Source organism: Lagenorhynchus albirostris, chromosome 15, assembly GCF_949774975.1.
Source record: "Lagenorhynchus albirostris chromosome 15, mLagAlb1.1, whole genome shotgun sequence".
In the NCBI taxonomy this organism is placed as follows: domain Eukaryota; kingdom Metazoa; phylum Chordata; class Mammalia; order Artiodactyla; family Delphinidae; genus Lagenorhynchus; species Lagenorhynchus albirostris.
The window spans coordinates 71620005-71634421 of NC_083109.1; the positions used below are offsets into that span (position 1 = coordinate 71620005).

At 48.3% G+C, this 14417-nt stretch overlaps 1 protein-coding gene across 2 annotated transcripts; it reads right to left on the minus strand.

Moving 5' to 3' along the window:
* Positions 1-60: 60 nt before the first annotated feature.
* Positions 61-6836, minus strand: LOC132505556 (late cornified envelope-like proline-rich protein 1). Of its 2 annotated transcripts, XM_060123675.1 has the most exons (6): positions 6754-6836; positions 6480-6515; positions 5516-5659; positions 5107-5262; positions 504-865; positions 161-296 (listed from the first exon to the last, which is right to left on the minus strand). In XM_060123675.1, the coding sequence occupies exons 2-5, from the start codon at positions 6483-6485 to the stop codon at positions 752-754; spliced, it is 420 nt and encodes a 139-aa protein (XP_059979658.1). In that variant the 5' UTR covers positions 6486-6515; positions 6754-6836; the 3' UTR covers positions 161-296; positions 504-751. The 2 variants fall into 2 exon arrangements, with proteins under 2 accessions (XP_059979659.1, XP_059979658.1); XM_060123676.1 differs by lacking the exon at positions 5516-5659 and having other exon boundaries at positions 61-185; positions 6754-6817.
* Between the last annotated feature and the right edge of the window lie 7581 nt (positions 6837-14417).

A 14417-nucleotide genomic window follows, 5' to 3' on the forward strand; every position in this document is an offset into this window, starting at 1 on the left:
GCTCCTGACATTCATGCCAGCTGGGGGCCTAAAGTGAAGGATGGGGAGGAAGCTGTGGGCCTGCCTCTTTGGGGGTGGGGGGAGGGTCCCCTGTCCACTCACCAGTACTTCAGAGGAAATTTCTTCCTTGGAAATCCAGACTGATGCCCTCAAAAGGTTGTCAGGAGAAATCTTTGGACAGGGATCTGTGCGGAGGAAAGGAGGGTAGGGGACTCAGATCCGCGGCCTTCCCTGTCTCCTCTGCTCCCCTGACTCCGGGCCTCTCGCTGGCTGCTGTGATTCTCCGGAGCCTGTTTCTTTAGAGGGAGAGCAGATGCAGGCACTACACTCACACCTCAGAATAACCAAGAGTCCATGGACAGGGTGTGCCTGGGGTACCCCTACACCCTGATATTCAAGGCCCAAGTTTGTCCCATAATGCTCACTGTGGTGAGCAGTGTCCCCCACCCTCACCTTCAAATACGATCATTTACTTGGGGAGGGGGAGAGGAGGGCAGGGGCACCTGGCAGAGCACCAGCCACTCTCTCTTCCGGCCCTCCAAAGGGGCCGCCATGCAGCTGGCGGAGGGCTCCTTCAGTCCCACTCTGCAGGGAGGCAGGCTGTCCACTGCTGGTTCCCAGGCTGGTGAGCTGGGTAGTCCATTTGTGGTTCCAATAGCCTGGAGAGAAGTGTCCTGAGGCCCCTCAGGGAACAGGGCCTGTGGGCCCTGGGAGCTGGCCGCTCCCCAAAGGGCAGGGACCCTGCGTCTTGTCATCGGAGCTTGATCTCAAAGCAGAGACAGTTGAGGCTCTGGCAGTCAGGAGGCTGGCACGCACAGGCACAGTCACAGAGCGGGCAGCAGCAAGGGCAGCGAGGGGCCCAATCCTGAGGGAGAGGAGAACGGGGTGAGGGAGTTGGGCAGGAGGAAGGGGGACCAGAGCCTGAAGCTGTTTCCTTCTCAGGGGAGAAGGGAACAGAGTGGCCTGCAAGGTCCCATTTGCCCAGTGGATCAGAGGGTGCCATTCACCATTCTTGGGAACAAATCAATTCTTTCTGCTGTTGAGAAATCAGCAAGGAGGCAATGTTCCTAACAGCTGGGTTCAGGAGCTGGAAGAAATCATTCGGTGGGCGGTGGGGGGTCCTTTCTTTCTTCCCATCTTATGGATGAGGAGACTGAGGACCAGAGGACAGCTGGCCCTGGACCCACGCTTAGGTCACAATGTTCAGCTCAGAGATGTTTCTCTTATAACACGCAATTGAAAGTCGTTAGACTGGGAAAGCACACACACACTGTCTATGATAAAAACAACTTGTTGGTTTTGTGGATTTCTTCCTTGGCCTGAGACGAAGCTGGATCTCATTCATCCTCTATTTCTGAGCACCTACTCTGTGCCAGGCACAGACTATGTTCATGAATGATTTTTAAAATCTAGTTTTCCTTAAAAATGGTAATTTGCAGATTTAATTTTTTAATGTTTAAAAGGAGTTACATCTCTTTTATTTATCAGAACCTTGAGTAGAGGGCCTCTTTACAAAGAGGAAACGGAGGTTCAGAGAGGGGAGTGATCGTGCAAAGGAATACAACGAAGGAGTGGGGCTGGGATGGGTCTGGGCCTGCCTGCTCCCAGTCCTGAGATGCCCCCTGACCAACTGCTTCCCAGGGGCATGAATAGCAGCTTCTTTCAGGGTCTGCTAAGGCAGGGACAGTTCCTCTCCCGTCTCCACTGAGCTACCAGGGGACTCACGCTCAGCAGGTGTCTGAGATACAGATGAATGTTGAATGAATGGATCAATCAAAGCATATCATTTTCCCCTCTTTAGGCAAAGAAGGAAGAAGAGGGCTTCTCATCTCCCAGGGGAGACAGAAGGTCTGCCTCTTGGGGAATAGGAACAGCAAGTCCTTAGGAAGGGAGAACCGGTCTACTCCGACCCACTCCTCTTCTGCCCTGGGACACGGATGATCTGTCACCGCTGCAGGCAGGGACTGGAGTCAGGCCAAGTGGCTGGAATAGGACCCACCCAGGATGTGTGACAAGGCTGGCTCCTTGAGGCCTAAGGCAGAGTTAGTGACAGTCACAGTTGCACAGCTCAATCAGACACCGGGCCAAGCCAGGAATAGGGGAATGACCTTTAGAAGAGCTGAGGTTTCGGGGTGCAGTGTCCGATGACTGGTGAGATCAGATATCACCAGGGGCTCCGGTGAGGGGAGGGCATCTGCTCCTGCTAAAAGAATTGTCTCTCTAGAAAGAGGTAGAAGTATATCATGGTGGAGGGGAGAGAGCGAGGTGGCTTCCTTGTGTTTGATGGGGGTGTGGTTTGGGGTGTCTCTGGGGAGTCCCAGTCTGGGCTGAAGTCAACTCTGTGGGTTTTTGGAGGACTTGCAGCGTCATTCTGTGCGCAGAATTGGGGGCTGAGAGAGGTCCCACTGCTCTCGCTTCAGAGAAGAGGGTATTAAAAGCATTTTTTGGCTCTGCCCCCTGGAAGGGTTTGGCTCTAGTTGTTAATAACTAGCTAATGGATATCTCGACTCTCACAGGCAGCCTTGTGGCTTCTGGAAGGAATCTGCTTTTTAAGTACATTAAACAAGGGCTCCACATGACTGTTAAGCCCTGTGTTTCTCTAGGCCTGTAGTTTTTCACTCTGATTTCTTTCACTTTGAGGTTGTGAAGGCCAGCCATCGTTACTGTTTGGAGCTCAGGGTTTGAATCTAGTTCAGGCCCAGGTGTGGCTAATTCATGACTTGTGCCTCAGTTTCCTCATCTCTGAAATATATTTTAAATATAACACCTACTTCACAGGGTCACTGTGGGGAATCAGTGGAAGGCACGAAGCACGGTGCCTGGTAGGGAGGGAGCTCTCAGCAAAAGGGAGCTCCTCTGTCACAGCGCTTTTCCCTCAGCAATAGCTCTTAACCCTGGTGGTATGTGTCAGTCGTGTAAGAACTTGTTAAAGATTCGCAAATTCCGATCCCATTCCAGATCTGCTGGGCATGGGGCCTGGATGCCTGGCTTCCCATTTAAGCCTCGTTCCAGCTTCTGATCACACAAGAGGCTGAGAACCAACCACTGCCCTGGATTGCATCATTTCTCACCCTCGATTCAGAATGTGAGGCAATTTCTCACATTGCCTACTTATTTCTCTGTCCTTTGCGGGAATGTAAGCCCCGTGGTGGCCGTGTCTACCTTGTTTCCACTGCGCCCCCAAGGCTCAGCACAGTGCCTCAACAGTGACTCCATAAATCTTCCATAAGTGAATAAATAAATGAATGAATGAATTAGGTCCTCATGACATACCTGTGAAAGAAGTAACATAGGCAGGTTTCTCCCTGCGAGAAAGAGAAGCCTGGGTTTGTGTCTCCACCCAGGCTTTAGGCCTCTGTAAGCCTCAGTTTCTACAGCTGTGAAGAAGCCAAGAGATTTGGAATATTTGTGGTGGCTATTGTTACTATAAGGAAACTGAAGAACACAGAGGCCTTACTGTGCTTTGTGGAAAGACAGCTCAAGGAAAGAATGACCATTCGTCATTCTAGAATCCTTCCTGGCTCTGGCAGAAGCCAGGTAGGATCAGGACCTGAGGTCTCCAGCTTGGACGCCCTGCAGCCCTGGAGGCGGCAGTGGGAGGAGCCAGTCCCTCCTGACAGCGCACCTCACTTTCAAGGAGGAAGAGAGGCCTCTGACTCTTCCCTCCCCGCGGACAGAAGGTGAAGGGAGTGGTGTCCCCAGGAGAGGGGGCCAGAAATCATTGTGCAATTGAGCATTTCTTATAGAATAGGAGGTTTGAGGACCCAGGGTCTTCTCCTTTTGCCCCTTTGTCCCCCTAGCCCCAGCCCTGGGCCCCATCTCCAGGCTATCCCTGGGAAACCAGACGCAGATTACCTGAAAGAGGAGAACTCCTTGCCCCATAATTTATTTTGAAACTCAAAACATCTTGCAGGGATTTGCAACTGCAGTCTGCCCAAGTTACGAATTTGCTTGGTCTTTTCCCCTCACTCTTCCCTCCCTGGGGAAGGTCCCCACTTCAAGGGCAGGAGCTTTGCTGTCTACATCTCTGAGCCCAAAATCATCAGAGCCTAGGAAGGTGGTCAATTACACTTAACATGTGGCTTTAAAGCCACAAATGCAAAATTGGCCTGTCCTCTGTGAGCCAGGCTTCTCCCTGAGGGTTCTGTTTCAACACATGAAGGAGCAATTTGCTGTGCAAGACTCTACTGTGGAATGCTGGAAAAGTGACTAAATTTCCCCGAGCCAATTTATTCCCCTGCAAAAGGAGGATAAAAACATGGATAGGTAACCAAGGTGTGATGCCACGTTAAAAAGGGCAAGTGGCAGATGTGAGGAAATAGTCTGTGTGGTATATGTGGTATGACTACATTTTTACCAATAGTAAAATACAACAGTGATAGTACTGTATGTGTATTAGTATATGAGGGACATACACCAAATGTAGCAACCTTGGTTAGAGAGCTAGTTTATAAAGTGACTTGTACTTTCTATGTATTTCTACATGCACACTTGGTAATTAAAAAAATACATATAGATAGGTTTTTAAAAATATCCAGCTCTCGGGGTTGTTAATCAGGTAGCACAGTATCTAGAACATCGTATTTACTCTGCAAACAGAAGGAGCTCTGTGAGGGGCTGTCTTTTCTTTTAACTACCATTTTCAGAAGTAGAAATGTGCCCTACATGTTACATACATTACCTTTCTCCAGATGCTGCCCTATTTTCCTTTCTCCAAGTAGCTTTCATTACCAGAAAATATCTGATATGTTGTTTTTGGCTGTCTCCACCTGACCCAGTACCTGGAACTGTGCCTGGCCTAGAATAGGTACTCAGTAATAAATTTTGTTGAACCAAAAAATGAATGCAGGGCTTTCCTGGTGGTGCAGTGATTGAGAGTCCGGCTGCCGACGCAGGGGACGCGGGTTCGTGCCCCGGTCCGGAGGATCCCGCATGCCGCGGAGCGGCTGGGCCCGTGAGCCATGGCGGCTAAGCCTGCGCGTGCGGAGCCTGTGCTCCGCAATAGTAGAAGCCACGGCAGTGAGAGGCCCGCGTACCGAAAAAAAAATAATAATAATGCACAGAGAGTACCAAGATCAGGACTCACGGGCCAGAACGAGAACTCACAGATTCGGCGGGCTGGGGGCAGCAGGCATCCAGGTAGTGGGCTGGGCTGGGCAGAGGAAAGTCACAGGCTTCTGCGCAGGTCCAGCAACAGTCTTGGGGCCTGGAGGCGCCTTGCTTCCTGCAGGGGGAGCTGCAGTCTGTGCAGCAGCCCCGGGCCTAAGAGAAGGCAGGGCTCAAGCTCTGGGCCAGGCGGCAGGTAGGGAGGTACAGCCAAGACTCAGTTTTGGGGAGAGGGGCAGCAGAAGGTTCAGCTGAGGACGAGAAGAGGATCTCCTGGTCCCACGAAAGGGACAGATGCGGGGACTAAATGGCAAAGGTGTCTCAGGGTAAGGGCCTACAAATGAGGGGAAAAATTGACCAGGTTCCTCCTCCCCCAGGCCCACCCTTCAGCCCCCACCAGGCCCCTCACCAGCAGACAGTGCCTAGTCAGCAGCACTAGGCCCAGCAGCAACAAATAGATGCCCACAGCGAGGACGACAATGGCAGGGATGGGGAGCAGCAGGGAGGGGCTGCTGACGGGAGCCGGGGTTGGATTCCACGGGCTAGAGGAGGCCTGGACAGCACAGGAGGAAGGGGTGATGAGGAGATGCGGAGGGGCTGCAGGGACACAGAAATACCAGGAGGGACACGGGAGGTGGCTGGGAAAAGGGGAGGAACAGCCACCAGGTGGTGGGGAGAGAGTGAATAGGACTACACTGTCTTGTCCCCAAACCTGCCTTTTCTTTTGTCATCCCCATTTCAGCACCATCGAGGACCTGTTGGTCATTCTAGACTTTTCCAAGATTTATTGCCTTTCCTTTCAGAATGCCTCTCCAAACAGATCTATTGTCTCTGCTTCCACTGCACTACTTTACCATCCCTCAGCCCACAGTACTGGCCTCTAACTGTCTTGCAACCTGCAGTTGTGACCCTTTCCACACCAGCTGTCCTGCGTATCCCTCCCTCCCTTGCGGTCCATCAATGGCTCCCACCGACTCAGTCCAAACTTCTTATCTCAGCGACAAAGGCCTCAATCTGGCCCTGCCTACCTCTCCCTCTCCCCCATTACACTCCAGCCATACTGAAGTCCTAGCAGTTCCCCAAATGCCCTGGCCTCTCTCTCACGCCCACCTCTCTGCCCATGCTGTTCCTTCTGCCTGGGATGCCTTTTCTTCTCTGTTGCTTGGCTAGCTCCTCATCTTGCCAGAGTGGGATGTGCCCTTCCATGGGAAGGCCGTCCCTGCAACTCTCTTTCTGTCTCACAGCTCTTGTCCTGAGCTGGAAGGGTCTATGTTGGGTAAAGAGCCCCCTCTCCAGTCCAGGCTCCAAGGCAGGCAAAGTCAGGGTGAGTGGAGGGCGCTGAGGGGGCCGCTCCAGAGAGGGGTAGGACTCACGTCCATTGGGCAGGACAGCGCCAGTCAGTCCAGGAGCTGCAGAGGAGAGAAAGTCCTGGGCCTCAGACACTGAGAGGGGCCATTAGCCGGGGATGCCCGTTCTCCTCCTCCCATTTCCCGTTTGGGGAAACTGAGGCCCAACGACGGTCCCTGGTCCGGACAGCGATGATGGGGACTCGGGGCAGCGCCTCCTTCGAAGGCCCCAGCCCGACCCTGGCCACATCCTACCGTTGTCCCCAAACCCCGGGCTCCCTCCATCGACTATCCCCATCACCTGCGCCCTCGGGGCCGCGGGCAGTTCACGGATTCCGCTCCTTGTTTGCTCCAATCGGCCGCAGCTACTGCACCGCCCAGAAGCCTCCCGCAGCTTCTTCCTGTTGTCATGGGGATCAGAGCGCCGCTACTACGGTGGCCGCTCAGACCCAAAATTCCTTCTACGCGCCCCTCGTTTCCCTTTTCCAGTCTGTGGACGCCCGCTCTTCTTTCTAGTCGATGTCCGCTGGGCTTTGCGGCAGTTACCGAGTAGAAATGGCGAGAGTTCCCGCCGCTACCCGCCTGGCTCGGATCCTCATCGTGTGCTGGGTCCTGCGGCGCTGCAAAAGCAAGCCTGAACCCCCGGGCTACACCGCCAACTGGCTGTGTGACTTCGGCCAAATCACTGCGCCTCACTGAGTCCATTTTCCCCTCTGTAAAACGGGGAAACGCCTGCCTCCCAGGGATATTGTAAAACTCAGAGACACTTCTTAATTGTATAGAATTATCCTCAGTAATTTTTCAACCTGACCCCCCACTCATTTTTATTGACAGTGCCCAAATTTAAGAGCCATCATCTGGTCTCTTCAACCTTCACATCATTATCAAAGTGATTTCCTCCCACCCACGTCAGATCTTGTGCCTTTTTTCTTTTTAAAAAAATAAATTTATTAATTTAATTTATTTATTTTTGGCTGCATTGGGTCTTCGTTGATGCGCGTGGGTTTCCTCTGGTTGGAGTGAGCGGGGGCTACTCTTCGTTGCGGTGCGCGGGCTTCTCACTGCGGTGGCTTCTCTTGTTGCGGAGCATGGGCTCTAGACACGCAGGCTTCAGTAGTTGTGGCACCCAGGGTCAGTAGTTGTGGCTCTTGGGCTCTAGAGCGCAGGCTCAGTAGTTGTGGTTCACGGGCTTAGTTGCTCCGCGGCATGTGGGTTCTTCCCGGACCAGGGCTCAAACCCGTGTCCCATGCATTGGCAGGCGGATTCTTTTTTTTTTTTTGAATTTTATTTTATTTATTTTTTTATACAGCAGGTTCTTATCAGTCATCAATTTTATACACATCAGTGTATACATGTCAATCCCAATCGCCCAATTCAGCACACCACCATCCCCACCCCCCCCACCCCTGCCGTGGCTTTCCCCCCTTGGTGTCCATACGTTTGTTCTCTACATCTATGTCTCAACTTCTGCCCTGCAAACCGGTTCATCTGTACCATTTTTCTAGGTTCCACATACATGCGTTAATATACGATATTTGTTTTTCTCTTTCTGACTTACTTCACTCCGTATGACAGTCTCTAGATCCATCCACGTCTCAACAAATGACTCAATTTCATTCCTTTTTATGGCTGAGTAATATTCCATTGTATACATGTACCACATCTTCTTCATCCATTCGTCTGTCGATGGGCATTTAGGTTTCTTCCATGACCTGGATATTGTAAATAGTGCTGCCATGAACATTGGGGTGCATGTGTCTTTTTGAATTATGGTTTTCTCTGGGTATATGCCCAGTAGTGGGATTGCTGAGTCATGTGGTAATTCTATTTTTAGTTTTTTAAGGAACCTCCATACTGTTCTCCATAGTGGCTGTATCAATTTACATTCCCACCAAGAATGCAAGAGGGTTCCCTTTTCTCCACACCCTCTCCAGCATTTATTGTTTGTAGATTTTCTGATGATGCCCATTCTAACTGGTGTGAGGTGATACCTCACTGTAGTTTTGATTTGCATTTCTCTAATAGTGATGTTGAGCAGCTTTTCATGTGCTTCTTGGCCATCTGTATGTCTTCTTTGGAGAAATGTCTATTTAGGTCTTCTGCCCATTTTTGGATTGGGTTGTTTCTTTCTTTACTATTGAGCTGCATGAGTTGTTTATATATTTTGGAGATTAATCCTTTGTCCGTTGATTCGTTTGCAAATATTTTCTCCCATTCTGAGGGTTGTCTTTTCGTCTTGTTTATGGCTTCCTTTGCTGTGCAAAAGCTTTTAAGTTTCATTAGGTCCCATTTGTTTATTTTTGGTTTTATTTCCATCACTCCAGGAGGTGGATCAAAAAAGATCTTGCTGCGATTTATGTCAAAGAGTGTTCTTCCTATATTTTCCTCTAAAAGTTTTATAGTGTCCGGTCTTACATCTAGGTCTCCAATCCATTTTGAGTTTATTTTTATGTATGGTGTTAGGGAGTGTTCTGATTTCCTTCTTTTACATGTAGCTGTCCAGTTTTCCCAGCACCACTTATTGAAGAGACTGTCTTTTCTCCATTGTATATCCTTGCCTCCTTTGTCATAGATTAGTTGACCATAGGTGTGTGGGTTTATCTCTGGGCTTTCTATCTTGTTCCATTGATCTATCTTTCTGTTTTTGTGCCAGTACCATATTGTCTTGATTACTGTAGCTTTGTAGTATAGTCTGAAGTCAGGGAGTCTGATTCCTCCAGCTCCGTTTTTTTCCTTCAAGACTGCTTTGGCTATTTGGGGTCTTTTGTGTCTCCATACAAATTTTAAAATTTCTTGTTCTAGTTCTGTAAAAAGTGCCATTAGTAATTTGATAGGGATTGCATTGAATCTGTAGATTGCTTTGGTTAGTATAGTCATTTTCACAATATTAATTCTTCCAATCCAAGAACATGGTATATCTCTCCATCTGTTGGTTTCATCTTTAATTTCTTTCATCAGTGGCTTATAGTTTTCTGCATACAGTTCTTTTGTCTCCCTAGGTAGGTTTATTCCTAGGTATTTTATTCTTTTTGTTGCAATGGTAAATGGGAGTGTTTCCTTTATTTCTCTTTCTGATCTTTTGTTGTTAGTGTATAGGAATGCAAGAGATTTCTGTGCATTAATTTTGTATCCTGCAACTTTACCAAATTCATTGATTAGCTCTAGTAGTTTTCTGGTGGCATTTTTAGGATTCTCTATGTATAGTATCATGTCATCTGCAAAGAGTGACAGTTTTACTTCTTCTTTTCCAATTTGCATTCCTTTTATTTCTTTTTCTTCTCTGATTGCCATGGCTAGGACTTCCAAAACTATGTTGAATAATAGTGGTGAGAGTGGACATCCTTGTCTTGTTCCTGATCTTAGAGGAAATGCTTTCAGTTTTTCACCATTGAGAATGATGTTTGCTGTGGGCTTGTCGTATATGGCCTTTATTATGTTGAGGTAGGTTCCCTCTATGCCCACTTTCTGGAGAGTTTTTATCATAAATGGGTGTTGAATTTTGTCAAAAGCTTTTTCTGCATCTATTAAGATGATCATATGGTTTTTATTCTTCAGTTTGTTAATATGGTGTATCACATTGATTGATTTGCGTATATTGAAGAATCCTTGCATCCCTGGGATAAATCCCACTTGATCATGGTGTATGATCCTTTTACTGTGTTGTTGGATTCTGTCTGCTAGTATTTTGTTGAGGATTTTTGCATCTATATTCGTCAGTGATATTGATCTGTAATTTTCTTTTTTTGTAGTATCTTTGTCTGGTTTTGGTATCGGGGTGATGGTGGCCTCACATAGAATGAGTTTGGGAGTGTTTCTTCCTCTGCAATTATTTTTTTCTTTTTCTTGCGGTACGCGGGCCTCTCACTGTCGCGGCCTCTCCCATTGCGGAGCACAGGCTCCGGACACGCAGGCTCAGCGGCCGTGGCTCAGGGGCCCAGCCGCTCCGTGGCATGTGGGATTCTCCCGGACCGGGGCACGAACCCGTGTCCCCTGCATCGGCAGGCGGACTCTCAATCACTGTGCCACCAGGGAAGCCCCTTCCTCTGCAATTTTTTGGACGAGTTTGAGAAGGATGGGCAGGCGGATTCTTAACTACTGCGCCACCAGGGAAGCCCAGATCTTGTGCTCTTTCAATTTTTCACCCCCACGCCAAAGGGCTCGCCACTGACTCCAGGATAAAGCCCAAATGCTTTAGCTGACTGTCCACACCATCCACCCTGGGCCTATCTTCGGTTTATTCATTCACAATGTATCCCACAGCGTGTCAAGCACTGCTCTAGGCTCTGGGACTCTAGCAGAGACTAAGGCAGACAAATTTCCTGCCCTCGTGTTGCTTATATTCCACTGGGGAAAGAGGATCAGATAATATGTATACAGATAAGATCGTTTTGTGCCCCCCCCCATCAACTCATTCAAGTTTCCACTGTAGGATCTGTTCAAGGTTCCTGAACCAGTGCATAGGGTTTCACAACTGCTGTTCCCTCTGCGTAGAACACCCTTCCCCTATCTCTCCCCACTGCCTCCACCCCAACCAACACGTTCCTTGTCCTTTGAGCCACTGCTCAGTTTTGCTCAGTCACCTGCCTGCCTTAGGCAGAGGTGACTGCTTTGGTCATCATATACGTACAGCTGTTCTAGCACTTCTCACAAGGTAGTTAAATTCTCCATTTCACTGCCTGGCTCCTCAATTAGACCACAAGTGCCTGCGTCTAAATCGTCTCCATATCCCAAGCCCTAGCAATTAGCCTGGCCTTGAGGGGGCCTCCACTAAGTACTTACTGATTCTGTGAATGAATAGAATCCAACCAATGCAGTAATGTTATCTAGATCCCCTGGTTCCCTTGGCTCTTAAGGCACTCCTACCTCCCACTTTCATTCCTGACCTGTGTGGTTCTCCACACCCACGCTTGTACACAAGATCGCGCACACGCGCGCGCGCACACGCACACTCAAGTAAGCACACCTCCCCCACAGAGGCCTCAGACTTCATCCATGATTTCTGCATTCTGGCATGTTCCCCTGAAAGCAGCACTGTACACCTGCTTCTGTCCACATTCTCCACCCCAATGTACCTCGCCACAGCTGCTGCCCCAGGGATTTTCTGCACCATGAGGCAGCCACAGAAATTGCCAAGGTCTGTGTTCCTGGTTCCCAAATCTCTCCTCTCCCCTTCAGCCACACTGAGAGGGTCCCAGGCACCTTCTCTGCCACCCCAGCCCTCTCAGAGGGGGATTCAAGCCCAGAAAACAGGAGTCTAGCTGTCCCCAGTGACACCTCTGTTGAGTCGAAGTCCGGGTCAGACTGCGTGCTTAGGGCTGTCCTGTTGTCTGCCCCTATCTTCGCAGAATGCTGAGACCCAAGATGAAACCAGTTCCCACCTCAGCCCCAGGAAAGGCTTCAAGTGACACACGGCCCCTCCCTCTCTTCAGCTCCTGCCAACAGAGAGACATCAGCCTTGGCAAGACCTCTGGACACGTCCAGGGCCTGCAGTGGCCAGACTCACCACGGGTGGTATTCTGTTCCTGCCACGGGTGCATACATTATGCAGGAGGGTGGACAGGGCACCAGGTCTGCTCACTGCAAGGCAAGCCAGTAGGAGGGGTGATGTATGCGCCCCACTTTGCCAGGGCCCCACTTCTACCCACATCACACCAATTGTTGGAGGCAGGGAGAAACTGACTTCACAATAGCTGAATAGCCATAAAATCTCCCTTTTTCTAAAGTTCAAAGCCGGCGATGTTAGATATTCTCACCTGTAGTTTTACACTGCCCCTGAGACAGAGAGTAAAAGATGATGTCCTAATCGCCATGGGGTGGGTGGGAGGCCTGAGACGCAGAGAAAACCAAGAAGATGAAAGACACCTCTGCAGACCTGGGCTTGGATATGGGAAGGCAACCTGGCAGTTCTGATTTTGATCTGATACTTTCCACCCCCTCCTATGGACATCAGATAATATTGCCTCCCAGAGACAATGAGGGGTTCACCAGCCTCCTTATTATGAAAATGAAAGGCCTAGGCTTAGATAATTACTCCTTATCCCCGGGGGAGTAAGAAGCTGAGCTGAGCTGAGCATCAGTAGAAGCCTCTTCACAGATTTTATCTTTTTTTTTTTAAACATCTTTATTGGAGTATAATTGCTCTACAATGTTGTGTTAGCTTTTGCTTTATAACAAAGTGAATCAGCTATACATATACATGTATCCCCATATCTCCTCCCACTTGCGTCTCCCTCTTACCCTCCCTATCCCATCCCTCTAGTTGGTCACAAAGCACCGAGCTGATCTCCCTGTGCCACGCAGCTGCTTCCCACTAGCTATCTATTTTACATTTGGTAGTGTATACATGTCCATGCCACTCTCTCACTTCGTCCCAGCTTCCCCTTCCCCCTCCCTGTGTCCTCAAGTCCATTCTCTACATCTTTATTCCTGTCCTGCCCCTAGGTTCTTCAGAACTTTTTTTTTTTTTTTTTTTGGATTCCATATATATGTGTTAGCATACGGTATTTGTTTTTCTCTTTCTGACTTACTTCACTCTGTATGACAGACTCTAGGTCCATCTACTTCACTACAAATAACTCAGTTTCGTTTCCTTTTATGACTGAGTAATAGTCCGTTGTATATATGTGCCACATCTTCTTTATCCATTCATCTGTCGATGGACACTTAGGTTGCTTCCTTGTCCTGGCTATTGTAAATAGTGTTACAATGAGCATTGTGGTACATGACTCTTTTTGAATTATGGTTTTCTCAGGGTACATGCCCAGTAGTAGGATTGTTGGGTTGTATGGTAGTTCTATTTTTAGTTTTTTAAGGAACCTCCATACTGTTCTCCATAGTGGCTGTATCAATTTACATTCTCACCAACAGGGCAAGAGGGTTCCCTTTTCTCCACACCCTCTCCAGCATTTATGGCTTGTAGATTTTTTGATGATAGCCATTCTGACCAGTGTGAGGTGATAGCTCATTGTAGTTTTGATTTGCATTTCTCTAATGATTAGTGATGTTGAGCATCCTTTCATGTGTTTGTTGGCAATCTGTATATCTTCTTTGGAGCAATGTCTGTTTAGGTCTTCTGCCCATTTTTGGATTGGGTAGTTTGTTTTTTTGATATTGAGCTGCATGAGCTGCTTGCATATTTTGGAGATTAATCCTTTGTCAGTTGCTTCATTTGCAAATATTTTCTCCCATTCTGAGGGTTGTCTTTTCGTCTTATCGTTTCCTTTGCTGTGCAAAAGCTTTTAAGTTTCATTAGGTCCCATTTATTTTTGCTTTTATTTCCATTTCTCTAGGAGGTGGGTCAAAAAAGGGCCTTGCTGTGATTTATGTCATAGAGTGGTCTGCCTGTGTTTTCCTCTAAGGGTTTTATAGTGTCTGGCCTTACATTTAGGTCTTTAATCCATTTTGAGTTTATTTTTGTGTATGGTGTTAGGGAGTGTTCTAGCTTCCTTCTTTTACATGTAGCTGTCCAGTTTTCCCAGCACCACTTATTGAAAAGGCTGTCTTTTCTCTATTGTATATTCTTGCCTCCTTATCAAAGATAAGGTGACCATATGTGCATGGCTTTATCTCTGGGCTTTCTATCTTGTTCCATTGATCTACATTTCTCTTTTTGTGCCAGTGCCATACTGTCTTGATTACTGTAGCTTTGTAGTATAGTCTGAAGTCAGGGAGCCTGATTCCTCCGGCTCCGTTTTTCTTTCTCAAGATTGCTTTGGCTATTTGGGGTCCTTTGTGTTTCCATACAAATTGTGAATTTTTTTGTTCTAGCTCTGTGAAAAATGCCATTGGTAGTTTGATAAGGATTGCATTGAATCTGTAGATTGCTTTGGGTAGTATAGTCATTTTCACAATGTTGACTCTTCCAATCCAAGAACATGGTATATCTCTCCATTTGTTTGTATCATCTTTAATTTCTTTCATCAGTGCACAGACTTTATCTTATTTCATCCTAACAGTAGACCTCAG

Excerpts from the sequence above, each read along its gene's own strand:
- LOC132505556 (XM_060123675.1), bottom strand. Across the intron at positions 5,263-5,515 it reads TGACTAGGCACTGTCTGCTG|GCCCGGGGCTGCTGCACAGA; the intron begins GTGAGGGGCCTG and ends GCCTTCTCTTAG. Across the intron at positions 866-5,106 it reads GCCCCCAGCCCGCCGAATCT|GATTGGGCCCCTCGCTGCCC; the intron begins GTGAGTTCTCGT and ends CCTCTCCCTCAG.